At 41.0% G+C, this 26,097-nt stretch overlaps 2 protein-coding genes and 1 long non-coding RNA gene across 10 annotated transcripts in view; 2 read left to right on the top strand and 1 right to left on the bottom strand.

The window, feature by feature from the left end:
* The window catches only part of LOC311255517 (uncharacterized protein), a 56,023-nt gene extending 46,635 nt beyond the window's left edge, over positions 1–9,388 (top strand). For 3 of the 4 annotated variants that reach the window (XM_084350070.1, XM_084350068.1, XM_084350071.1), the window contains 16 exons: positions 11–137; positions 228–439; positions 546–708; positions 1,241–1,329; positions 2,506–2,666; positions 2,777–2,891; positions 3,781–3,977; positions 4,062–4,110; positions 4,201–4,353; positions 4,465–4,800; positions 4,941–5,038; positions 5,124–5,230; positions 5,327–5,406; positions 7,372–7,400; positions 7,490–7,621; positions 7,923–9,388. In XM_084350070.1, coding sequence (XP_084206196.1) covers positions 11–137; positions 228–439; positions 546–708; positions 1,241–1,329; positions 2,506–2,666; positions 2,777–2,891; positions 3,781–3,977; positions 4,062–4,110; positions 4,201–4,353; positions 4,465–4,800; positions 4,941–5,038; positions 5,124–5,230; positions 5,327–5,406; positions 7,372–7,400; positions 7,490–7,621; positions 7,923–8,477 — 2,603 coding nt within the window. In that variant the 3' untranslated portion in view covers positions 8,478–9,388. The remainder of the gene's footprint in view (positions 1–10; positions 138–227; positions 440–545; positions 709–1,240; positions 1,330–2,505; positions 2,667–2,776; positions 2,892–3,780; positions 3,978–4,061; positions 4,111–4,200; positions 4,354–4,464; positions 4,801–4,940; positions 5,039–5,123; positions 5,231–5,326; positions 5,407–7,371; positions 7,401–7,489; positions 7,622–7,922) is intronic. The other variant, XM_084350069.1, reaches the window with a different exon arrangement.
* On the bottom strand, positions 3,989–5,372 carry LOC311255521. 2 transcript variants are annotated; one of them, XR_014622380.1, is made up of 3 exons: positions 5,306–5,372; positions 4,537–4,670; positions 3,989–4,286 (listed from the first exon to the last, which is right to left on the bottom strand). It is a non-coding gene; the product is annotated as an uncharacterized lncRNA (long non-coding RNA). The 2 variants fall into 2 exon arrangements; XR_014622381.1 differs by having other exon boundaries at positions 4,537–4,667.
* Positions 9,389–14,193: 4,805 nt separating the features above from the next.
* Positions 14,194–25,820, top strand: scn3b (sodium channel, voltage-gated, type III, beta). 4 transcript variants are annotated; one of them, XM_084351499.1, is made up of 7 exons: positions 14,196–14,618; positions 14,708–14,936; positions 16,609–16,781; positions 16,879–17,107; positions 21,317–21,455; positions 24,101–24,184; positions 24,797–25,820. In XM_084351499.1, the coding sequence occupies exons 1-6, from the start codon at positions 14,607–14,609 to the stop codon at positions 24,162–24,164; spliced, it is 846 nt and encodes a 281-aa protein (XP_084207625.1). In that variant the 5' UTR covers positions 14,196–14,606; the 3' UTR covers positions 24,165–24,184; positions 24,797–25,820. The 4 variants fall into 4 exon arrangements, with proteins under 4 accessions (XP_084207627.1, XP_084207626.1, XP_084207625.1 ...); XM_084351498.1 differs by having other exon boundaries at positions 14,705–14,936; XM_084351501.1 differs by lacking the exons at positions 24,101–24,184; positions 24,797–25,820 and adding an exon at positions 18,693–18,738 and having other exon boundaries at positions 14,194–14,618; positions 14,705–14,936; positions 21,317–21,401.
* The last annotated feature ends 277 nt before the right edge of the window (positions 25,821–26,097 follow it).

The raw sequence follows: 26,097 nt of genomic DNA, 5'->3' as shown, positions 1-26,097 counted from the left end.
TGTCCCGAAGACCGCCGTCTCAGCCACTTCCCAGTGTATCAGAAAGACCACCTGTTTAACAGTAACCCCAGCTGGGACTTTGGTGCCTTCAGACGTCTGCAGATACTCATGATGCAGACAAACTTCAACTCCACCAGGTAGTGGCGAGGCTTTACTGCAGTAGAGACTCAAGTGTTGATTATTTGAAACCCCACTTTGTGACCATATCTGCCCCTTCCTTTTCTCAGGTTTGCTCATGTGTTTACAGACACAGGCAAGTATGTGTTTGTTGACAGCGCTGTCCCAGAGTGGAGTATGGTAGTGGTGGTCAGCGAGGAGGGGACAGAGTGTGACCGTCGGGCTTCAGTCTTCCAGCCCATGACCCCGGTACAGCTGGTGAAGTATGGGATTGTCAAGCAGCACAGACTCAACCTTCTACCTGACTGGGGAGTGATAGCAGGTGTGTATCCCTACTGCCCACTTCATATTTTATCAAGCAGGTACATGACTGTAATGAGTTAACCCCTGCTTTTTGTTTATCATGACACAATGCTAACTGTGTGTAGGGATCCTGAGTCTGCTGCTGGTTGTTGTTGTGGTTGTGACCACCACAGTGCTTGTTCTGCGACCTGGCAAAGTCAAACTTGTCTCCCAGTGGAGGACAAAGCCAAAGTGGCGCAGCCTCGGGGAGCCCTTCTGTCCAGTGGATTGTGTTTACAGTGGAGAAAGGTGTGTTGGCTTGACATTAGAACTGATGGTGTGTTTCGTCAATGTATCAGGAGACTAATGTTGGGTATCCTAGTAGCACAAGTCTGCAAGTCAAATTCCCCCTCAGGGACTTTAAAGCTTTACCCTTCCAGGGATGTTGGTAACAACTAATTTGTTTTAAATTATTATTAAATGTTTAAACTAAAATGTAACTTTAGATGGGTCAACGAGCCTAAAAGTAAGAAAACAATCAGAATAGTTAAAAACTGAGCACAATGTAATCTGTCATTTTAAACACTGAAAAAAATGTCTAACATCTTACAAACAATACTTTAGTTACATAAAGTAGTTTGACGGATGCCCGTTTTTTATGAAGCAACATTTAACTAGAAAAGATGTAACATTTTAGTGCCCCTGATGTCAATATGTATTTAAATGTATATAATGTTATGTTTACTGACTAGAATTTCTGGTGCAGACTAGTGAGATTAACAACTTTCAATCTACCAGTCGACCAATTGCATAAACACGTGGCTGTGTATTTGCGTTTCAGCATAGCTGTCCCAAGTCTAGGAGACTTCTTAGGCAGTAGGGGCGTAGGAGAGGGAGCAGAAGCCGAGGAGCCTGCTGTTTCAAAAGGAGGTAAGCTCACCGTTTCTGACCCTGTGCTGAGAGCCCTCCTCCAGAAACATGATCAAACCCCCTTATAAATTTAGGGTAGCAATGTAAAGAAATCATGGTGTGTGCAGTGGGTGTGGTGGAGTGCACAGTGAGTTTGCCAGTTGAGTCCTAGGAATTTATCTTGTGATTTTGATTCTGTTGTATGCTGAAATGGCCACAAAACTTTAGATTTAGAAATTCTTAGCATTTACAGCACATAGTACAAGGGATTTTATTATAAGGGTCGACTACAGACAGCCTGTGTGGGGGCAGCTGTGCCCCAGGAGGTAGAGCGGATGTCTACTGATCAAAGACTTGGTGGTTCGTTCTCCACCTCCCCCCGTCCACATGTCGAAGTGTCCTTGGGCAAGACACTGAACCCCAAATTGTTCCCAATGCACCCTGCGTGGTAGCTCATAACCCTTGTCAAGCACTTTGGATAAAAGAGGTATACAAATGTAGCCATTTGCAGCCTTGAGCGTATTTCATCATTACTTACTGCAAACATGTTTTGCTTTCAATAAATAAAAACAATAATTTCAGTATTTTCTACAATAACTTGCTCATAATTCCGTCATTGAAAATGTTTCCAGAAAGGTTTCACTAAAAAAAACCTCATCCTTTTCATCTGACTGGTTTTCAATTTATTTGCCATTGTTTCTTTCAAGTCTGTGATAATATTTGAAATGACCATGAGCTAGACTTGACTTGAATGTTTCTCACGTAGTGGCTAGTGCATTATTTATGCAGTTTGATAAGGCATTTAACTGTCCATTGGCCAAGTCATTATAAAACCATCACGCATGACCCGGTAGCAGCAAACAGCCTTTTCCCCATTTGATTGATGATAAAGAAAATAATGGCTAATATAACACACTAATGGCTTGTGCTGTTATCTCAAGCTCTCTAGATAGCCTCTGTGCAATTTGAATTCAAGTACTCATCATCCTTTGCATGCTCCATCCCGGACGGATGGTCTAAAGGGACTCTACTGAATTATCATGGAGCCAAGTGAAGGGAAGCTTTTGATTTCGAGGGGCAGCCATTCATCACAAGAGTATCTCCTTAATTCTTAAGGACGGCACACTGAGGGTTTGTTCTCTTGATTTCTGCCCATTTCTAACTTTCACGTCATTGACATTTACTGCTCCCATTTAGGAAGTGTGTCAGGCTACTGTGATTTAGAGGACTTCAATGTGAAGACTCTGTACGACAAACTAGAGGACCAGAACCTCCACATAGCCTCACAACTGGCCCGACATCGCAAAGACACGCAGGAGTTTTATAGAAACATTTGTCAGCAGACTGAAACCCTCAAGGTGAGTTTAACTGTAGCACAAAAAAGAACTGGCCATTATATATCTAATATTGAAAATGCGTGACTCAAGTGTCACAAAAAAATGATGCAAAATTGTATTTCTTCTTTCAGAATGTCTTTGAAAATATGGATAATAAAAAACTGAGTCATCTTAAGGAGCTGCTAGTCCATAATGCAATGAGGGATAAACCATCTAACAGCATCGCAGGAGAAAGAAATGCACAAGGTAAATAATGAATAATGGTGACACGGTATGCAATTTCATCAAAGAAGCTGATCTGAAAAATGATTTATTTTTCCATTAAAGAAAAAGGCAGCCACGACTAATTATTCAACCAAGATGGTTAAAGAAATGTGCCCAGGGTTTAGTGTTCCCCAGATACATACGTACATGCATACATACATAATGGGAACATGAAAATGGGTCCTATGCTCCCCAGTTCTTCTTATGTTCTCTTCCAGGTTCATGTGTTCCCACGGTTCTATGTGTCCAAGATTCTGTATTTCAGGCTTTGGGTTTATGGTGATGGTTATTGCTATTCAACCCAAACACTGTGTTAACAGAAATTTGAACTGGGGAACTTAGTACTCTGGAAACATTTCAGACCTTGGGTACTTAACACCCTGGGAGATTGGGCCCTGGAAACATAGGACATCAGTAAACTTAGGACTCTAAGAAATTAGAACCCTGGGTACATAGAACTGCGGTAACTTGGGACCATAGGACCTTGGGAACTTCGGACACTGGGAACATTGGACCCTGGACATACAGTAGGAAGTTTGAGAAATGTAAATTTGTGGTTTTCCAGCAGGTTGTATGTTTATTCATCTGATGGGATAATACTTTTTAAGGGAGCTTTAGAGTTGCTGGCAGGTGAACTGTTATGCTCAGACAGAGCCAGGCTAGCTGTTTCTCTCTGTTTCAAGTCTAAGTCTTAGTAAGATAACAAACATAGTATTAACCAATATTTAAATTCATTATCCCATTTTGTGCCTGAATTTATGAAACACATGTGCTCAAACTTCTTTTAAGATCACCTGTTGTTGTGCTTTGAGAGGCTAAAAAAAACTGTCACATCCTTCATTAAATGTTTTTCTCATCACCATCACCCCAGCTGAGGCTTCTATGGCGTTACTGGGAGCTGTTCTCAGGTCAGTGGAAGCTTTACTATGCAGGCTTACAGGAGAAGCTTGGCAGAACCAGGATTTGCCTGTTCACCCATACTGTCAGTCGGGTCCTCATGATGGTAGGGAATGTGAGCAGCAAGCTGGATACACACATCACGGTGACACCAATATGTGCTATACACAGGTACTGTAGCGTAGTCTTCTGTCTGCAGCATATTTTGGAGTAATTAAGTCGAGAATCATTTCCGATTCCAACTTATGTCCTCAGTTTTCATCATTAAATATGACCAAAGCAGAAGCTCTTCCTCATGAACCAGGTAAGGAATAAATCCGTACAAAGGTTTGTTGCATTTCCAAGAGCATCAGCATGTTATATCACCACAGTGAGATGATTCTGTCTTCCCCAGTCCATCTACATGTACAGAGCACAGCTCCCTGTCTGAGTGACCACGACCTGTCCAAACTGGTCAGCATATCTCCTTTATTCAAGACCCTGCAGGAGATCCAACAGTCTTTACAGGACCTTTCCACAGCTGAGTTGAATCAGCATCTCCGCAGTGGTACAGAAAGTCCCAGTACAAGACATTATAAAGAGCAGTTGAAGTCATAATGAATGTCACCAAGTATAGTAAATATGAAGCCTAAAATAGATTATTTTCCATCTGTTTTAGCAGCTATAGAGCATTCTGTCCAGGAGAGCAACGATGGGCAACTCATCCCGACTGCGCTGGACAACCTCTCACCTCAACACTCGGCCGTTTTCCTGTTCGGTTGCCAGGTGATGCAGTTGCTTGCAGACTGCCCCCTGTTCCCCTCTGTGCTTCTGCTGCTGGCCAGGTCACTCCCCGTGTCTTCATCCTCCTCTAATGAGCCTCTGCTGGCATATTGTTCAAGGGACTTTTATTTTGACGCCACCAATCAAATCCTTTATCTGTCGGAGGCAAAGCTTCAGCATGTGGGACATTTCATCGCTACTATTCTGCAATCCATGGCACACATAGCATCGGGTAATCACATAGTAACAAAGAGTCCTGAGACCTAATATTGTGTCATGGTTTGCAATCATCTTTAAAAGCACCAAGTATGTAATCTTCTTTGCAAATAATATGATATTTGTTGTCTTTTTTTCCCCTTTTTTTTAATCTAGGATCTAAATCCCACAGCTTTATGCAAGCCCTCCATGAGGCTATTTCAGCTTTAAGCCTTCAGCTGTTCAACTTTTCCTTCAAATGGAACACAGCAGAGGTGTGTAAGAGCTATTTAAGCCTCACACATCATACTCATGCTGCACGAGCGGGGACATATAACTGTTTATGCTTTCTTTTTACAGCCAAAATTAGATGCCTCAGAGGGGCAGCATGGTGCATTAGTTGAGGAATTTCTCAACATCAGAGTTCCCACTGAAGCGCAATTCACTGAGCACCTACTAGCTAGCAGGTTGGTGAGAAAGATGCAACCTACAGCAGAGAATAGTATGCACTCTGAACGAATTCATGCAGTTAAATAACTTGCCTGCTCATCTTCCAATTTTAGACTTGAGAGATACAAATATTTCAAGTTAGAGCAGCTCATCACAGACCTCCAACAGCATTCAACCGGGGACAGAAACACAGGTAAGACAATTAATAAGAGGAAGTTATACAATGTGCACAATCAATGAAAGCAATGGCTTTGGCCAAAACCATTCACAGGATATTTGACACTATGTATCTCTTACTACAAACTATGTAAATATGGAAACTGTAACAAACATGCAACATTGAAAAACATAAGTGATTTGTGCATTAAAATTCATCACCACTCATAAGCTGGATCATTGATAAAAAATTTGACGTTCATGGGCAAGGCCACGATAAAAACCGTTCTGTATGAAGCACTAAATCTCGACTCTTGATCAATAGAAATCCTATTAAGGTCTATCCAGCAGTCTTGTACACTTCCCTCTCTATATGAGGCTTGTTCGAATGCTTTCTAACCACAATTTTCCGTCCCTGAGCCACTGACCCGTAACGGCGTCGGCAAGCTATCTCGTAAAAACACCCATGACATTCACATACTTCACAACAATAATGCACTCCATATAAACTAATGAACACATTAAATAGTGAGGTAAGGTGTTAATGTCAGACACTCATCCATTTCTCCTCAGTCACACAGGACGTAAACATCATTAAACCATTATAGGAAGCCCTGTAGAGCAAAAGAGTCGATTTCACCTCCATCACCCAAAGAGCTTTTGTTCCAGAAGAATGGCCCAATATCCTAGTACACACAGTTCATGACTTGAAAGACAGCACGCCGATGATTACTGACTGAAGCTATTCTGTGGGCACTGGAAGGTTGGTCTCCAGCTAGACAAACAATTATCACTTACAACAAAGTGTTTCAATCGTAGCGCTCTGACGAACTGGCGACTTATCCAGGGTGTATCGCGCCGTCGCCGAATGTCAGCTGGGATTGGCTCCAGCCGCTTCACCCTGAAAAGGATAAGTGGTTTCAGATAATGGATGGATGGATGTTTCAATTGTTGTGGCTTTTCCATCAATACCCATCGCGATAACACTTTACATCATGCTATCAAAAGGCAATATTATGATTTCCCTAAAACAAAACAACACTTAGACTCGTACATTATCCCTCAATCAAGACTTATAACCCACTACAAGTGTTTAGTGGTGTCTGTATCTGCAGAGACCCAATCCTATACCTTGCATTTTCTTAGTATTTGCTGTGTTCAGCACATTTCTGAGCGCCATCCTTTGGGCATTGGTGTGTAGTCTTCAGTCAATAAACAGTGTGGGGTTGGGACTATATAAAAATGTAGGGAAAAGGTCCATTTGACCGAGGGTGGGGCGACACACGTGCAGAGCAGAGAGGCGTACAGCAGACGGGATGAAACATGCACTTTGGCTGTATTCACACAAAATCTGTATGGTTGTGCGAAGGTGTGTGCTTAAACCTAACCAGAAAAGACACCACTCTCCTCCCTTCATTCGCTCTGTAGCTTGCTGGACCTCAGTTGCTTTGCTTTCTCTCTCTCTCGACCGTTGGGCTTGGGAGGAGGGGCCAAGTCTGAATGGTGTGTTTAGCAACAGCAACCAACAAATACTACAAACTATGCCGTAAACTAGTTGCTTTTTAGCATGCATAGTAGTCTGTTTGCTCTTTATTAGTCATTATAAAGCACTTACTGCCTAATTACTGCTTATCTAGTAATGCACTAATTATGATCTTAATACACTTTGCCCAGTATGGACCTTTATAGGTGGCAGAACAACAATAGTCTTTCTACTTTAAAAACACTTCATAAATATGGTCTATTATGTAACAAAACACAGTGCTACAAGTTTTAATAGTGTCCAAATAACTCAAAATGAAGTCTTTCTAACTCAGAATATGTTCCCCATTATAAAGTGAGATCTTACTCAGAAAATATTCACAAGTAGTTTGACACTTATTAACCCACACAGGTTCTTGTACCCTAAAATAACGTTTACCCAGATTCCAGATTATGACATTTACCCCAAAATCATTATTTTTAATTCTGAAGGATCAAATGTCTTGTTTAATTTCTGCAGGTTTACCACCAAAAGGGACGCCAATGCAGGTATCTTGCCCTCAAAAATCACAGACTTTAAGAGAATCACTGTCCTGAAAGCAGCACTCATCCTACTTCACCATTTCCCTTTATTACAGATGTCCTGTGTAGAGGAAGAAATTGACCGCATGAATGAGTCTTTCTTGCACCTGAGCTTGCAGCTACAGGAGAGAGCTCAAATGAGCACACGGCTAAAGGAGAGAGAGAACAGTGCTGGCAACCATTCTGTGGTAATTAGCTGGGATATTACATATATAATTGCAGAATCCAGAGAATGATTCTGAGTAGTAATTGTGTTTTGAAGGGATTAGAAGTGAGCTCTTAGTGTTGTATTTCCCACAAATTTCAACATGCTGAGATTTTTTGTTTGACTCTCTCGTGTTGTGAGAAAAATGTGTCGGTACGCATGAATACGACGTTTGCCTGCATTTGCATATTTGCATCAGCGCTTGTGACGGTATGCATGAATTCATTTATCTCCTTTAGCACACATCATCTCCAATAGAATATCTGTGATCTACCATTTTACAGAGGGCAACACCAACAAGCATGCCAAGCCTGAGTCGTAATGGAACAACCCTGCTGGAACTGAAGAGACGCCACGTATCACAGCGTCTCAATGAGCTCCAAATCACATTAGGCCAGATGAGACGGTGCCAGCAGCCTGACAGCAAGTCGAGAGACGGGACAAGAGGCCGTACTCAAACAGACAGCAGCACCACTCAGCAGGAGCAAAGGAAGCATTATCCTGGCATAGATGGCTGCAGTCTTGCTGTCGGCCAGCAGCAGGACAGTATTCTAGCTAGCCAGAGTCACAGCCAACAAACTTTAGAGAACCTCGGTAACTATAAAATGGAGAGTCATATTTCTGGGCAGCAGACGAGTGGCACTGTCCAGAGCAATGACCCTGATGCATTTTCGGACTGCCAGATGCTTGAGAGCGAAGATCGGCTAAATCTCAATGTCACAGGAGAGCAGGAGCTTAACAGTCAGATCACAATAGAAAATACAATTGGACACACAGATATTGATGACATGTGGGGGCCTACTGATCAGAAACTGGATCTGAATGCCGATAAATGCTGAGAAATGTGTTGTTTGTGTGGGTTTCTCTCACATGTAGGTCTCCTTCCTCTTTGTCATAATTATGGTTTTACGAGAAGCCTTACATAATCTAGCACCTGTATACAGTATATCAGTGCCTATGACCTAACAAGAACTCTTGGATCTTCCACAAAGGTCTTTTAAATGTTCCTGAAGTGTCCAGTAAGAAGTCTGATGAAGCTGCTTTCTTTTAAATTGGCCCTAGCTGGGGAACATCCTCCCCGTGGATCTAACAACAACGTAAGACCTAACGGTTTCATTTGGCTTTTAATTTGGGTTAAACATACAACAAGGAACATTTAACCGGTTATGAAACAATCTCAATTCAATGCTGATGCTTCTGTAAGTCCTACATAAGCAATTAAGACTATCAGCGAGAAGATTGACTATTTCTATACTATTTCTATATAGTTATCATAGTTACTGTATTGTTGATTACCAAAATCAACAATACAGGTTCCTTGTAGCACCTTTAACTTTACTTCTATCATTATTAATGTTTTATTGAATTGTTTTCAAACTCTTTTGTTTGGTTGCTTCTTTGTTTTACGCTCAATTATCACAATTTAATATAAAATGTTAGTGTTTGTATCAATTTTATTTAAAGGGTGACTCCTCCAATTGTACGTATTGGAGTGTTTACAAGTCTTGAGGAGTACTCCTGCATATGTTTAAAAAAGTAGTATAAAGCCTTTTGTGGCTCCAGAGGAAGCTGCATGTAATTCTGATAAATTGCCTCCAGAGATGTCACTCAGTAACAAAGTTGCATTGTGGGTAATGTAGGCGGCAGAATAAAAAAGGTGAAATCATTTGTTTTTAAACTCTCCATAATAATGAAATAGGAGTGCACTGTGAAACCAGTGGACTGATTTTCAAAACCTGGTACCTACATTAACCACAATGCAACTCAGCCACTGAGTGACATCACTGGAAGCAATTTATCAGATTACATGCAGCTTCCTCTGGAGCCACAAAAGGCTTTTTTCACATATGCAGTAGTACTCCCAAATACCGGTAAAAACACTTATAATTGTAAAATTGGCGTCGTTACTGTATCCTTTAAGCACTTAGGGCTGCATCTTTCCATGAACAGTGCTATACAAAGTCACTTTTTATTATTTTGTCCTTCTTCATGCTCAGCCTAGAATAGCTCGGTAATCAATGTACAGTATAATCTTCCTTCTTGTTTGTCGAGGAACGATTCGAGTGACCTCGGTCTTAATTTGCACCAGCTTTTAAACAACTCGGCTGTGTTCTTTTTTAATTATCTGTGATCCCTGGCCAGAAATAATTTCTGGCAACAAGCAACTGTGTGACACAGTTGGTCCCCTTGTCCAAATAGTTTCTCATTCAGGAGTTAATACTGGCCTCTAAGACAGGCTCTGTTCATTAGCATATTCTAATTAAGACAATAAACTTCAGCTGAGTGAACACAAGGTAACACTCCTGCTTCTGTGTCGGCTCCTGCTCACAACAACCCCTCCCTTGTGTAGAGGTGATGACCCACGTCTTCGTGAATATTTAATATTAAACTACAAAAACTCTCTTTTTCTCTGTCTTGCACAAGGTCCTCTAACATTGCTTCTCCAAGCCCCTTTTCAGTGTAGTGAGGTTTCTCTATAATCAGCAGTTCAGCCAAGTGAAAGCAAAAGTAGCGACTGAATTTGAAGTCCTGTTTGATCTGCTGCAGAAGAGAAGTCTATGCTGCTCGACTGATGCAAGAGGTTCTGGGTCTTATAATAGAAAGTGAGTATTCCTACAGGGGGCTGTGAGCCAAATCAGAAGGTCAGATGGAACAAGTCTTCACTTACTATCAGTGTTAGCTTCAAGCTCTGTGCCAAGTCCCCGGGGTTGAATCTGGCAGTGCCCTGCGGCTGTGTGTGTGAGTGTGTACTTATATGGGGTGTGGTTCAGTGGCTGCCTGAGATTATGTTCCTTTATCAATTAGATTAGCTGTTATGTGCCACTGATCTGGCCTGTGCGTCTACCTCGCAGTGGGACAAGGCATCATATAACTCCATGCTGGGCTGCTCTGGAGCAATGTGCGTGTGAAGTCTTTGTGTGGTGATCTGCAGTGCTACAACATTATGCTTGCTCTAGTTGTTTAGATCAACATGGGGGTTATTTTTAGGAAGACTGTCTTTGTGTGATGTTTGTGTAAGTATATGCACATCCTGTATATTCATATGTATGAGGACTTTATTTGCAAAACAGATAAAAGCCACTTTTTAAAATGAATAAACAACACCAGTTTGATTGACATGCCTTTGAATGCACTGTAAAAATAAATAAATAAATAAAAATAAATCAAGTATTATTATTTGAACATGGAAAAGAACAAACTAACGCTAACTGTGAAACAATATGGGAAGATGTATTACTGGTATTGAGTACATAAAAATGTTGGTTTTATCTTTAAAGCTACACTCTACACAACTACACTCAGCTTACTCAAATATATATATGTATTTCTGTAATTTCACATTGAATCAGGACAGCACAGTGCAGGATGTATAGATACAGATGGAGCAGGAATAAATACAGGCTATAGATGTTTAGAGAGATAAGTAAACTCCCGCATTAAGAGGTTTTTCTAGCAAGCTGCACATGAGCCTTTACATCTCGGTTTCCAATATGATTTACCCGTGGCTGTCTGCTGTAATCATGTTATAATCTTGAAATCCTTCCAAATCCCTAGAAATCTGGACAGCACATCCTCGAGGGGCCCTGCACACACACCCACAGATGTATACATACATGTGCAAAACACACACTCTCTCTAACCCACTTGTTTATACACACAGTCACTTTAATTATTTACTCCCTTATGTAAACCAGTGATTATCACTGTGCTTGACTGTAAATTCATCACAAAATGTCCTCTTGCTCTCCTGTTTTAGAGATACAGGTGCTCTATTTGAAGCTCTCAGACCTGACCACAGAGCGACACTTCTTGAAGGATGTTAACACATTATTTATTCACCTTTTTCTATTCGAAGACAGTGAGTCAAACACATCGGAAGCCTGCGAACAAGAGAGGAGGGTTGTGTTGTTGTCCTGAGTCAGTCGCTAAGCAGGCCTCCTCCTGTAGTCGCCATGGCACTGCATTACTGTTGCTATGGTTTCCTTATCTGCAGGATGTGGTTCAACCAGGCCTGCCATATTTAGTCCGCTCCTCGGAGTGCCAGCCTACTGCTGATGCTGACAGCAACACAAGAGTGCACTCAGCTGCCTCTCTTTGCTGTTCTTTTCACATTAAAATCTGCACCAATAACTACTGGAAAACCTGTGGATTCACTCCTCCAACAGTTTTTCATGTTTACAGATTTAAAAAAAAAGATGGAAAACAAAAGCAATGTACAGTTTTTAGTTTTTTTTCCCCTCGTGCCATTTTAAAAGAAAAAAATAATACAACGATCGCTATGCTACCAGTGAGTAATCCTTTCGCTACTCCAGATACAATGGCTGCAAGATTAAATGCCGTGATGTCAAAGTGAGATTATCGTGGCTCTTTCAAGCTCGAGGATGCTGGGTCACGTGGTTCATCTCAACCTATTTTTCCTCTGTTCTTTCACAGAGACGGAAGATAACAACATCAAACGTCACAGTAATCCGGCTTTCTTGGTGTGCGTCTTGGAAACATCGTGGATGGGAAAAAAAAAACATTTGAAATGAAGGATAAGAATTTAGTATGTGACATATAGACCAAAATATAGATACAGAAGAGCATCATATATACTGAGTGATTTCCTTTCACATATTAAAGATGATTTTATATTCGATTAAATTTAGATCGCTGAATAAAGAAAAAGTCGCTTTCTTGTGAACATATCAAACAGACGAACCTGAAGTATTTGAGCATATACAGTAATCAGTAATCTTTGAAAGGTTTTCTTTAAAAGAAGCACAACCCTTGTCGTGCAGAAGGAATTACATAAAGAATCAGAAAATGGAGATCTGGAAAAGAAAGGAAATTGTACATTAATATTATATTCATATTCAAATTGGATGTACTGCAGGTCTTTTGAGCCAAAAGAGTCGGAATAAAAGCAAAGAGTGTATTAGTCTGTTGGCCATTTCACTGTATTCTCAACACATCTTTCAGCCTTTACAAGAGCGTCAAATTGCTGCAGCTTTCAGCGAGAGGGGGAAAAAAAAGTGATATAATTACACTGTTCAGCAGTCACTTCAGTCCTCTCTGCTGCAGGTTGTGTGGGTGTGATGGACAGGAAAAGGTTTCAATCTTTTTCCTACCTGAACCAGTGAATCATTAGACTGGATGAGTGAAAAGATTTCATCTTTATTCTTCATATTTAGCATCTCTTATACCTTAAAGGTGCAGTATGTACCTTTTTTAGGAACAATTTTGGTTTTACGGTCCTATATTCTTGAACTATACCATAACCCACCGTAACTCAAAGTAACGCAAAACACAAGCCTGTTGTGCTTTAACATTTACAAATTAAAAATATAAACATTTGGTTCTAAAGGTGCAATATGCAAGAGCTGGACAGTTGTTGGATTCATACTTAAAACAAATAGGGGGCAGCATATCGCCAGAGTAACTTCTAACTGCTGCTAGCTGTAGCGGCTGTTAGCCCAGTTAGCAGTGCAGCTAGCAGTTCAGACTGGGAGCTTGGAGCACAAAAGGAAGTGTTGGTGTTGCTTACACTGCTAGTATAGACGCTTCGGACCACTGGGAGGAGGTTTTCAGGCCCGGGATGGCTGGACTGGGCGGGGAATGCTGACAGGGAGTATCGCCATGAAATTACGTCAGAACTCTTATTTAACTGTGAAAAACATTTTATTGATAAAAATGTTTTAAATCGTTTTTAAGCTGAAATTCTTACATGTTGCACCTTTAAAGGGGCACTATGTAGTTTTGAAACTCTGAATTTTAATATGAGGTAATATTACAAACTGAATATTGGATGAACAAGCTGTTCTCAGAGGAAAATAAGGTCCCGAGAACACTGTTTGAATCTGGAAAGGTGGCAGGGTCCGCCACATATAAACAGTATGAAATTGTGTTGTTCTTTAAGGTCAGTTTGTTTATTCAGTTAATTCAGTCATGAAAACAAAGAGTTTGTTTAGGCATAAAATTAAATCAGTCAATGAAGATCTTTCTCTCCTGATTAAAATTTCTTCCCCACAAAACTACACAAAAGTGCAAATGAAATGATGAGGGAATAGAAGAAGAGATTGTTGTTTTTAGAAAGTTTATACCAAACATAGACAGACTATCACAGAAAAGGTCAGGCCCTTTTCAGTCCAGAGAACAGATGATCATTAAATTAGCAGATTGTGTCCTGCACAGTACTTTATCAGCTTCATCGCTGCAGGAAGCCAAAGATATAGATCCGTCTGCGCATTCACATGACTCCAAATTACAGAGCCAGGCCAGAGCACACTTTGTAAAGTGGGGAAATGGGAACAATGCGAGTGTACTGATGTGTAACAAATCTAATGCATGGGCTCTGCTAGCAGCTGCTAAACCAGATTACGTAACGCATGACACGCTGAGTTGCGTCTCATTGTTCTAATAAACTGATTTGCACGAGGTTTCGGGTTTCACGAGTGTTTGTTTGGCTCCTGCGGTCAAAAGCAAACAGCCTGGCGTGACAGAGCTGGCCTCGGCCTCCCCTAAACGACAATAATGTGCTCATGCTCACTGTAGAGTAGGAGGGAGTGACTCACGCATGCGTATCCGCAGCCCCCCGCTCTGCCGACGCTAAGTGACTGCTGGAAAAAACAAAGGCAGAGAGCCGCGGCTGGGAAATGTCACCAGTCATCTTTAATGGAGGAAACGGACTTGAAACAATCAATGGAGTTATTCTGTGAGAGGGCTGCTGTTGCGGCTGCGTGCGCGTGAGCAAGACTCGGCAACAAACAGTGAGTGGCTGGATCGGCTTGTGAGAATCCACAGGTCCCTCCTCTTCGCTTGTTTTTCTTTTTGTCTCCTTTCTGGAAGGATCCGGAGTGGATGACAGCAGTTTGGGACGAGGGGACTATTTTATTTATTCCGCCGAGTGGAGGGGATGTGGTGAAGTTAGATCTGTGCAGATAGATGATGACTGGCGTGTCAGGGGGTTTGCAGGAAGACTCCTGTGTATGGATGAGCAGGTGAAGACTTCTGCAACTCTTTAACAGTTTGACATCCTGCCCTTTTTAAAACATTTTTCTTTCTTTCTTTTTTTTTTTTTCTCAAGAAGACAGTTTGGGATTTTCAGTCGCACCTGCGCGCTCATCTACCGAGGAGAGGCGCTGTCCGTGGTCCTGAAGTCATCTCAGCAACTCCTCTCATCTCGCTCCTGACACAACTTCAAGTGCTACTCCAGCAGTCAGAGGGACACTGTTCACACCAGCAGCCCCAGAAAGAGCCTAATATGATAACTCAAACCAGAGTTCATCTGCAAACTTTGGTACTTTTGTTTTTTGCAGGTAAGAATATATTAAAATGTCAAGATGTCAAATGTCTGTTTGTTGCGTCATCGCAGGCCTTGTTGGTGTTGGTGAACCTTCCTCTGAACCCAGTCTGCACAGGTCCAACTTTGCTCACTGCTGTCAGCATTTAAGCGTTTAAATCAATGCAGCCATTGAACAGAGGACAGCAGGGTTAAGCTTTTCCTTTCCCCCGTTCTCCACTTTTCCCTCCCCTCTCTGTCTCCTCGCTGCTTCCATGCCCTCTTTTCCATGTGTTTGCATGAGCCCTCAGTGAAAAGAGGAAAAAAGGATGAGATGGAATCGATGTTGTCACTGTCTGCCCGGGGGGGCTGTGGGTTATGTAAGAGCACTGGACCCAGCAGGGCAGCAGTCACACAACACAAAGACATCCATGTGGCGAGCTCACTGAGATTACATTACACTTCCCTTCACAAGAAATCCCATCGTTGTGTTCATAATCTTCCTGTAATTATTCTTTCTCTTTTAATGTTGTTATTTTTTTCAATCACTTACTCCTCTTCCTCCCCCTCCCGCACTATCCAACACTACCAGCCGCCCTCCCTCCCTTTATCCCTCCTTCTGCCAGCTAATAATAATGGACAGAGGCCATCATTAGTGCTTACTGGCCTGGATGATCTTGGATTTGCTATCAGTATTGTGACTCAAGTCTCCCCACTGCTCGCGGAGCTGAATAATCGAATTTGTGCCTTTTCAACGCTCACTGAGTTTTGCATCTGGCTCAACGTTGGACTCAATGTAAGCGCAGAGTGCAAGAGCTCTTGACCTCCATACGAAAGGCCGGGCCATGGGTTTATTAGTGCAGATTAAAAAAAACGCGTCTGTCGCGGTCATTGGATAAAGGCTGAAAATGTCACTGTACGTGATTAATAGCTGATTTTATTTTTGACGTACTTTTGAATGTAGTCTGAGGAAAACTTCACGTTCAGTGACAGGTGTTGAAGAGCTCTCTGAAAACCTCCAAAGTAAAACCACTGCAGTCTACTGTTTAGTTCTCCTCCACTTAAAGTTCAACCACGTCTCCGTGAAGCTCGTCCAGGATGATTCAAGTCCCCAGAAGCCCCGAGAGCCCAAATTGATTTGAAAGTGTGCATCAAGACTGTCCACTTGACATAGTGCGCTAACACTTCTGGCCTAGCAGCTACGGTGTCGACTTTGGCTTTAAAAGGGTGAAAATAACGTCTTTTCAAATCAATGTGGGATATCAGGGCTTCCAGAGACTTGGATTACGCCAGACGAGCTGCATGGAGCCATTTTATATTCTTGTTTTGGTTGTTTCTTATGTTTTAAAACAAGTCAGAACAATCAATTGCTTAGGGGACTTCAAAACTTCACGTCCCCTCCACCTGTTGACACAAAGGTCTGGTCATAAACATGTGATGTGAACGTGATGTGATGTGCTGTCAGAAATCATCTTGTACTTTGTCACCTTACACTCAGATTTGAGGTTAGCACAAACACACTTTCACCCTTCAGCATGCGCGTGTGAAAACAGCCTTCTAGTGTCAGAGTCTGCACATGCCTCGTTCTGCACAGTGCAGCTCAAACATCCAAGTGGAGCAACAACTTGCCTGGAGCTGAACATTTTGACTGAGTTTTCATCAGGCTGGCTGCTGAACTAAATGTCTGTAACATTTCCGTGCTCCTCCAGTCCATCTGAGCCAGCCAGTATGTGTGGAGGTCCCGTCGGCTACAGAAGCGGTCGTGGGGAAACCCATGATGTTGACCTGCATCGCCTGTTTGAGGAGGGAGGAGATCAAACCCAAGACGACTGTGGAATGGTTCTTCATGCCAAACACAGACATCCCCGAGGACAAGACTCCTGTAGGTTGCTGCTGCCTTAATGTACATGACATGACACGTGTGATCATACTGATTATATTTATTTTATGTATGTCTGCATGCCTTTCCTCTCTGCTAGATATACAAGTATGAGGATGAAACCACGGTTGAGTTGGACGGGCCATTTAAGGGCCGTCTGGCCTGGAAAGGGAGCCAGGACCTGCAAGACGTCTCCATCCAAATCAAAAATGTCACCTTCAACGACAGTGGCGTCTATGAGTGCATCGTGCTTCGAGAGTTTGAGTTTGACTTCTTCACTCCATCAGTCTCCATCTCCAAGGACATCAAGTTGAGGGTGAAAGAGAAAGGTGCTGCTAATAGTTTTCCACTTTCTTATATGTTTTTCCACCCTGCTTGTGCTTAGCCAAGTGCTTGGTCGCTGTACGAGTACAGCTCTTTGTTATGGCCGGCTGTTATTGCAGCTTGTGCAGCGAGGTTACTAGATGAGGTTAGTCAGACGTCAGACCGGAGTTTGCCGTGTTTCTCAGGCGAGGTGAGGCTCCAAAAAGTCCCAAGAAATGTACAACTTAAATGTGACACTGAAGCTGTCATTTTAAAGGTGCAATATGTATAATTGACCACATGTCGAATACAAAAATAGGGTTGCACCGTATCACCAGAGTAACTGCTAACTGCTAAATGTAGCTGCCATTAGCTAGTTAGCTCAGATAGCTGTGCAGCTGGCACTCCTATTAGCTGAACTGGGAGCTCGAAGCACCGGGGTTTCATTTTGTTTACTGTCGGACTGTCAGTTCATGAGGTATAAAGTTGCTACGGGCTAGCTGGTTAGCATGCTAATTTCAATAGATATATCTCCAACACAATAGATACACAGATATCTTTGACACATGGTCAAAACTGTTTCTGTGGATATAGTTAGCTTTAGTTCTTTTCTGAAGTCAGTTAACTAAAATGTTTTTTCATACTTCATTTGTTTGGTTTAGTTTTAGTTAAAGCTGCTGTAAGCGTCGTTGTCGCTTTAGTTTCGACAGGAAAGGAGTTCTCTGTCCTGATTTGTTAAAGTGGGCGGGAGTGCCAGAACATTTCTTTTCTCTATTACTGCTTGAGCAGGAGGAGGAGTGACATGGGTTACTGACCTCTCTGTTACAGTGATTACAATATAGAGATATATAGAGATTAAACATTTGTTTTTGTGAAAACATCGCTTACAGCAGCTTTAAAGCAACAAAATGTTAATTTCCGGAGTAAGTTGAGTCTCATCCCCAATTTGTCGCCCAACCCGAAGTGTCACTATTTGACAACCTGGAGATGAGTCTCCTGAAAGTTAGATTTTGTTACTTTAACTATAACAACCTCAGCTGAAACAGAAGTGGCTGTACTGCAAAATATGTCAAATATCTACCTAGAATCTGTCTGCAGTATATTTATCGTGCATGCTTTATAATATGAGCAGAACTGATTTGTGTTGACAGCAAATTTAATCTAAATGATTTGCTCTGCAGCACCACTCGTGTTTTCACTGCAGTAATGCACATTTAAACACTGAGTGGCCCAGCTTTCACGTTAAATGATGATGACAGTGATAATACAGTTGCACACAGTTTATTCTGAGAAGCTCTGACGTGTTGATTTATAATCCCTCCTGGTAGAAACAGTCTGTGTCGTGTTGACTTCTGTGTATTGAGTCTTCTCTTTGTGCTGTACATGCATCTCCCTCAATTTGTTTATCAGACTGCTTTAAGTGGGTTTTGCAATTTATTATATATTTCCGACTCATTCTCACTAAGTGATGCATCAGTGTGAGGGCAGCCTGCCACTAATAACGCCACTTTCCTTCTCTCCCCTTTTGTTGTGACTGTGCTGAAGAGGAATAATTGTGTGTTGTGTTTTGTCTGCCTTTTATTGTTCATCAAAGCTTTCTTCTGTTGTCAGTGAAGGGGTTAATTCAAACCAACTACTTTGCTATCTAATATAAGGGGTAATGTATTCTGCTTCCTGAATGCTTGGCTTGCTGAATGTGTCATTTTCTACAATGATCGAATATACAACACAACATGTATATTTGGAATTACTTACTTCTCCCCATTTCTTTAACTTCACATTATTTAAATCTGCCTGCACGTGGTATATAGTTCACTATCAGAGGCATATAAAGACAGGCGACTTGTATCCCAGAGAGGATTTGTACGATTTGTAATTGGATTGTGATTATCCTCCGAAGTGCAACTTTCAAAATATACTACAGTTTGATCTTCTCTACATATATGAAAGCCTCTCAGTCACGTCCCATACAACCGTGGTATCAAATTTCACAAAGCCGTCATCAGTGTACTGTACATTACAGCTTGGGAATCATGTTACAGTAATGATGTCCATAGCAGTAGAATGGATTAGCTCACAGCAAACATATCTGTGCTTTTCCATCGAAGGGATTATGTTACACTCGGAGCCTCTATTTGCAGAGGCTGCAGAATCAAATCAGTGAAAGCTGTCAACTGTCCGGTCAGCAGGCTTTCTGGAATTTGGTGCACGCTCATTGGCACAGTGGTTCACAGTGGCTTATAATCACGTTTTGATGGTTCACATTTTTTAAAGTCCCATATGTACATTGGAACAGTTTGCCATAATTATTCCTCCTGTTCGTACTGGCCATTAAAATATCCCTTAATAATGCATTCATAATGTAAGTGATGGAGAAAATCCATAGTCCTCACTCGCTGTTTCAGATTTCAACCACTGGCAATTCATAGTTCATAGTAGTTTACCCAAAATTGATGAAAATTTGGTCATTATGTGCTCAACCTCATGGCAATAAAAAGACGAGTGAAGTTTCAGCGGACGTAAGTGTAGTGTACAAAACAGTTCTGTAGCTTCACAGCAAAATCGCTTGGCGGCACTTTCCTAAACAACTGAAGTAGACGGGAGTTGTTTTAAAATATAAATAAATAAATGAAATCTTTACTATAACTGGGTGCAGAAGCTTGACTGCATGTCGAGGGTGAAGTGTCATTTTTGTGTGAACTTTTCCTTTGAATAAGCAAAGCAAACAATTAAAATATCATTCAAAACAGAAAGCAATAAAACCAATAATAAAAAAAGTAATTAAAGGTGCAATATGTAAGAAATGGCCCCCTGTTGAACTGATACTCCAAACAAATAGGGGGCAGCGTATCACCAGAGTGATAATCCTAACTGTAGTTGCCATCAGTTAGCAACGAAGCTAGTGGTTGTGTTAAAACCACGAGCACAGGAGCCTTGGACAGCCATTGCTAGCTTGCACGCTTCAGTAGATTGCTCTGCAATGAAAAAAAGAAACATCTTTGACATAAAAACTAATATTTCTTAACATTCTGTTGTTAATTTGTATTAATTTTTGACTGTTTTGGAGTAAAATTCTTAAATGTTGCACCTTTAAGATGAAAGTGAATTAAAATAAGCAAAATAAAATGCAAATGGAATATATACAGTAGAAGTGCAGTAGGGAAATCAATCAATCAAAGCCAGGGAAGATTTTCTTTTTTCTTTTAACTCAAATATTTTATTTTAGATTTAATTTAGTCTGAATCAGAAGACTTTGTAGTGTAAAATCCTCCCTCCCTCTGTTACTATTCTTACACCATAGCTGCAGTGAGGAACATTGTCTGAAACACAATGAGGGAATTCTGTCCTAAAAAGAGTGCAACTTTGGCAGATACCCACAAGATTTGATGAACTTCAGATAAACTTTGGACCTGTTTTTTTTTGCACAGACTGTTTGATTTTTCATCAGAGCGAATGAGTGTTATAAGACAGACTTGAAAAAATGTGAGCCTATCACCTTAATTAAATGTAATAATATGACGTAATTCATTGATAATGCTTTTACATTAGTATACCTGAAACTAGCATTTGAGCCAAAATGAGGTCATCATATGTCTAAACTTAACATCCGTGCCGTACCCTGAGAACCACTGTGACTTTGCATTTTCATCTTAGTTCATATTCAAAGGAACCCTGTGGAGTTTTTGAAAACTAGTAGAGCTGTGAACAATGTTTATTTATGAGCGGGTCCTCGTTTCGAAAATCAAAAATCAACTAACTAATGTTTTGTGAGGAAGGAAACTAACATGTTTGTTAGACCTTATGGATACGCACAATACATGTGTGAATGAATGTAAACATAACTTTTGTTTGTTTACAAGAAAACTCCACAGGGCACCTTTAACTCCTTAGGCTCTGCTATCATTATATTATAGGTATGGTCATAATGTTCTGTATGCAACATACAGTAGTTAGTGCACCATTTGTGGTGCATCTTCTAAAAGGATGCACACCAGAAAACATGACTTTGCTGTGCTTTTACTTCAGCTGCATAGCAATGAAACATAGAAATATTGCCTTACCTACTATGCCTGACAGTTGATTATGGGTCAGCGGTGTTGCACATACAGTAGATGACCGAGCTCAGCATACTTTCTTAAACCTTGTCTCCCTTGCTCTATTCAACACATAAAACACTCACAGGTGGGATGCACGCTGAATAAAACATGTTCCTTGCTGTTGTTTGTGCTCTGCAGCCAGCACAGACACCACAGCGCTCTACTCTGAGATCATGATGTATGTGCTGCTGGTGTGCTTGACCTTCTGGCTGCTGGTAGAGATGGTCTACTGCTACAGGAAGATCTCCAAGTCTGATGAGCAGACACAGGACACAGCGTGAGTCCCACACAAAATGCACAGATGCACAGTCAGACACAAACACAAATAAGAGTGAGTCAGGGCACACTGTGCATACTGAAAACACGCCTATTATCAACAGATGCAAAATGTGTACTAACTTACTCTTTGCTATGACTTTAAACGCAGCAAGGCAGTGTGGGCAAAATAAGTGAAAGTGTGTACCTGTGTGTGCCCGAGTTTCTGCTTTATAAAATCTCAGAAATATGTCAGACAGAGAGATGTGGGAGGCAATCAAGAGGAAGCGAAGGCGGCACAGAGAGGAAGGGAAAGAGGCAGACAGGCAGATAGACAGACAGCGAGGTAATTTGGTCTAAACTGCATCAGTTTGTAACCCTCCTGCAACAGTAATCTGTCTTTTCACTTAGACTGCCTGACAGGCCTGAATAATTCTAAGCACTGCTGACTGCTCTTTTTTCCAAACAACCTCTTTACATCCGCGGTGGATTTGCAGCTCCCTCAGAAAGCCACTGTTTTGCGTCACCCTGTCAGCACTGACAAAGGCCCGACTGCACCTGTATAGTCAGCTCCCACCGGATTGTCCTGTTGTTGACGAGGCCAGTCGATACAGGTCGACAACTTTTGAACAGGCAATTTACGGAACAATCACAGATGACACGCTCCACATGTGCTGATCCAGTTATTGTGGCTTTGCAGACAATTAACCCTGATCTCAAATCCCAGATCTCCAAGACTCCTGCAGTCACACAGAGCTACGCTGCAAAATGTATTTCTAACATGAAATATACCGGGTAAACACAGTAGGATACGATTGTAAGGTGTCTTTGTTTACCTTGTTGTCTTCCAAAGAAAACAAAAGGAAGCATTTATTTTACAGGCTGGTAATATCCTGATTACTTCCAAGAACATTTAATGACATTTGGTATTAATTCTGGGAAAAATAGGGATTTCCTTCAAAGAAAAGATCCGTTCCTTCCATTCATTGGATTGTATGAGGTCAGAACTATGGGGGGTTTAGTGAACATTTCTTGGTGCACGCTATTTATTTAGCTAATTATGCTTTTATAGAATAATGGGGATACAATTGGTCAATTCAAAAAGTGGTGGGGACATGTCCCCAGCTTGCCTCATGTAAATGACCCCTGTACTCTACTATACTACAATAGCAATAAACTGGAATTAAGTAATTGAAACTACCAATTAAACACTTTATTTTCCCTGTAACAATTCTCTCCAGGGAGTTGTTTGGAAATGATCAGGGAATTATGTGAAAGTTGCAGACCCGCAGACAAAATGACTTCAATAAAATCTACAAAATAAATACAAAACAACACCACTGTGACTATGGCCTCAAAAGCCACTAGACTTAAGAGCTGAAACAATTAGTTGATCAACAGAAAATGAATCAAACACTAATTAAAGAATTGGATAATCATTTCAGTTATTTTTTAGTCAAAAATGCCAAAAAAAAATTGCTGGGTCCAGTTACTCAAGAGTTCGAATTTGCTGCTATCTTAGTCACATATGATAGTTAACTGGGTATTTTTCAGTATTTTATAGACAAAACTAATTAAATTAATACATAATAATAATCTGTAGTTGCATAGACACCTAATTAACATCTGAATCAACATAATTTGAACAATATGAAATATTAATATTTCATATTGTATTTCTATTTCTTATATTCCCAATGATTTGTTAAATAATGTAGTTTAGGGTTAAACATTATTAGAACTCAGCAAGCAACACAACATAAATATTTCTGTGTTTTGTTGAATTTGGAAACTAGAGTAAAGCCTTTTGAAAGCAGTCCATTATGTAAGGTAATGTACAGTTAGATACAACATTTACTGGCACATTTAATTTTTTTCAGTAGAAATGACATTCCACTTTGCCCTCACCATTCATTGATCCATGCACGAATCTGGAGTGCACATTAAGTTAAGCATCAACTAATCGAATGTGTATAACTTCATCGGTGCCTGCAGCTGAAAGAGTTAATGGCATGAGGCCACCTCACAGCCATTATTGACCTATATGACAACACATCCCGCGGTGAGGAGCTACACCCACTCAAAGAGGCCGTTCTGTGCTTCCTAATGGAAAAGTACCACGTCTAGAACATTTCCAGGTGACATTTTCTGATGCATTAGCAGCTCTTATGAGTCATGTTACTGAGGAACAAGATGGAAAGCAGCAGCAATAGCAATAATCAAAGACATATAAAAATATATATATATATTTGAAACTTGCTGACGGAGCCACAAACCTCTTTCGCTATTGTGAACGTTGCCTCGTCTACACAATGTCTGTGCAGCTCTATTGAATCGGGCTCCTATTTAGTGTTAGTTTGCAGTTAAATACTGGGTGTCATATCTTCCTGATGTGCAGTGTGTGCTAGTGCCCCACTGCTCACATTACAGGGATGGTTCTTATCTTTTAAAATTAATTCCCTCTGGGGGTGTACATTGTTGTGGCATCATGAATTATGGACAGAAAAGCCTCACAGTCCAAAAATGAAGGACAGTCTGTCATGTTCATCCGTGGTGAGCGCTGTTCAAACCTTCACCAGCACTACTCTGTGGTATTTGGTGGTACAGAGGGACCTACCACCTGCTCTTAGACACTCCTCTGTTCTTTTTCTACCAATCTGCCTGCAGGACAAACTACCTAGCCATTCCCTCTGAGCAGAAACCCCCTCCAGCCGCTCCTGTTACCGAATAAAAGTGGTTTTCAGTGACACGGTATTTTATATGTGACTCCCTCACCATGAACCAGAACACTGAAGTCTCCTTCCAACTCATTGTTTGTACCTTTATTTCTCATACATGTGCAGTCCTGTTGCTTCAACACCCCCTGTGTCTGCTCTTGCTCGTTCCCTTCAAAAGAGCTTTCATTCCTGGGACTCTCACCTAATCATTAGTTGTCCATTTGCACTTTCCATTCAGTAGTCAATCACACTCACGATGAAGAATTTTCCATTAGAAATGTATCAAAATGAATATATATGATGTAGGGTCATTTGTTTTAAATTATACGGTATGCACGCTAAAAAACTGGTGTAATTTGTTTCAAATGTCATACAACAGTTTAATATGAGCATATGCAATTCAAACACAATCTCCTCTGGCATTGACCTGCATGGTGAAGATAGTAAATTATAGGCATGGGAAACGAGTGGCATTTGCATGTATATGAAGGGGGGGCTCCTGAATCATAATAATCCTAAAGGACAGTGTTGTTTATTGGAATTAGATGTCATTTTTGTTTTTAATATTGCAGATGCAACACTGGTTATTTAGCATATAAATCATTCCATGTTGAATATGATTGAACATGTCATCTGCTCTTTTTAGGTATTAACCAATCCCGATGGGACTTCAGTGTCATGTGACAGAAAAGGGCATAGATTCCACGACCCTCATCTATGCCCTGATGAAGGTGTCATCGCTCCAAGACAGTCATGGGAATCCTGCCAACCAACCCTCCCCTATGTATCCACTGCGTCGTGTGAAAAGCCAGTCAGAACTGTCCAAGTGCTCAGTTTTTCTCCTCCTCGCCCTGTTGTTTTTTTTGTTTTACCTTCGTGCCAGGCATCTGAAATCAAGTGCTTTCACAGATACAGCAGGTTAAAAAAAATAACAAACATGTCAGCGTCTTGCACATATTATCAGATAAATACCAGCCTAATTGCTTTATTTGGACCCGCCAGTGTGTAGAGTTACGGATATTTTCTTCGTAGTTAGTGGTGCCGCTGTGATTTATAACCTATAAACAGAAAACACCCAAGTAAAGTCGCTGTCCTACTGCTCTCCAGGCTGTTATACACAACTTAGATACCGACTGTGTAGTGTTTTTTAGTTTGTTGTTTTACTACAATTTTATAGACCACGCTGAGACTTTAAGTTTCGTTTGTATCTCTTTTTGATGTATTTTTAATGAAAATGGATTGCATCGCTTTTATACTGTATGGATGTGCATTTCTCCCTGTTTTGCTGTGTGCATCAGTGAAAACACGGTACAATGGAAAATATACAAAAAACGGTGTATCAAGTCACTTTATTTCAGTTGATCTGAATTCATCTAGACGCCTTTTCCTATACTCTCCTCTGTATAAATCTTTAATCCGTGTTCAGCACTGACGTCAATCAGTAGGTCTTACTGCATACACTCGCTCTAAACTTTACTCTTAAGCTTCGACTGTTGCTGGTGTTCTACAGTAGCATTGCTATCGAGACTAAATGTGTGCCTCTTTCTATAGTACAACACTGTAGAATTGTATATATATATATCGTGACTCGGTCATAACACACTGTTCTTTGTCTATATATCTCCTGTGTGAGTGAGCTGCTTTTGATCTATTAAATACAATGCATTCCACTCTTTGTGCCGAGGCTCCTCTGTTTTCTGAAAATGTCTTACTTTTGCATTGAAATAGCCAAACCAGTCGCCCAAATAGATGTTGGCAATGTGTGTTTCTGCAAACCACGCATATGATGAAACATTACATGTCTTTATCTTGCAACTGTACATTTTCTTTTGGTTCAATTTTCAGCTTTATCGTGTGCCACTGTGTCACTCGCGTGACGACATTGTGCACTGGTTAGGTTTAGGCTCAAAAACCACTTTGTTAGGTTGAGGAAAACCTGCTTTGGTT

This window comes from Pagrus pagrus (genome assembly GCF_965226575.1).
Source record: "Pagrus pagrus genome assembly, chromosome: 4".
Lineage (NCBI taxonomy): Eukaryota > Metazoa > Chordata > Actinopteri > Spariformes > Sparidae > Pagrus > Pagrus pagrus.
Note: the sequence above shows the minus strand (reverse complement) of the source record. Positions and strands in the feature narration are given on the sequence as shown.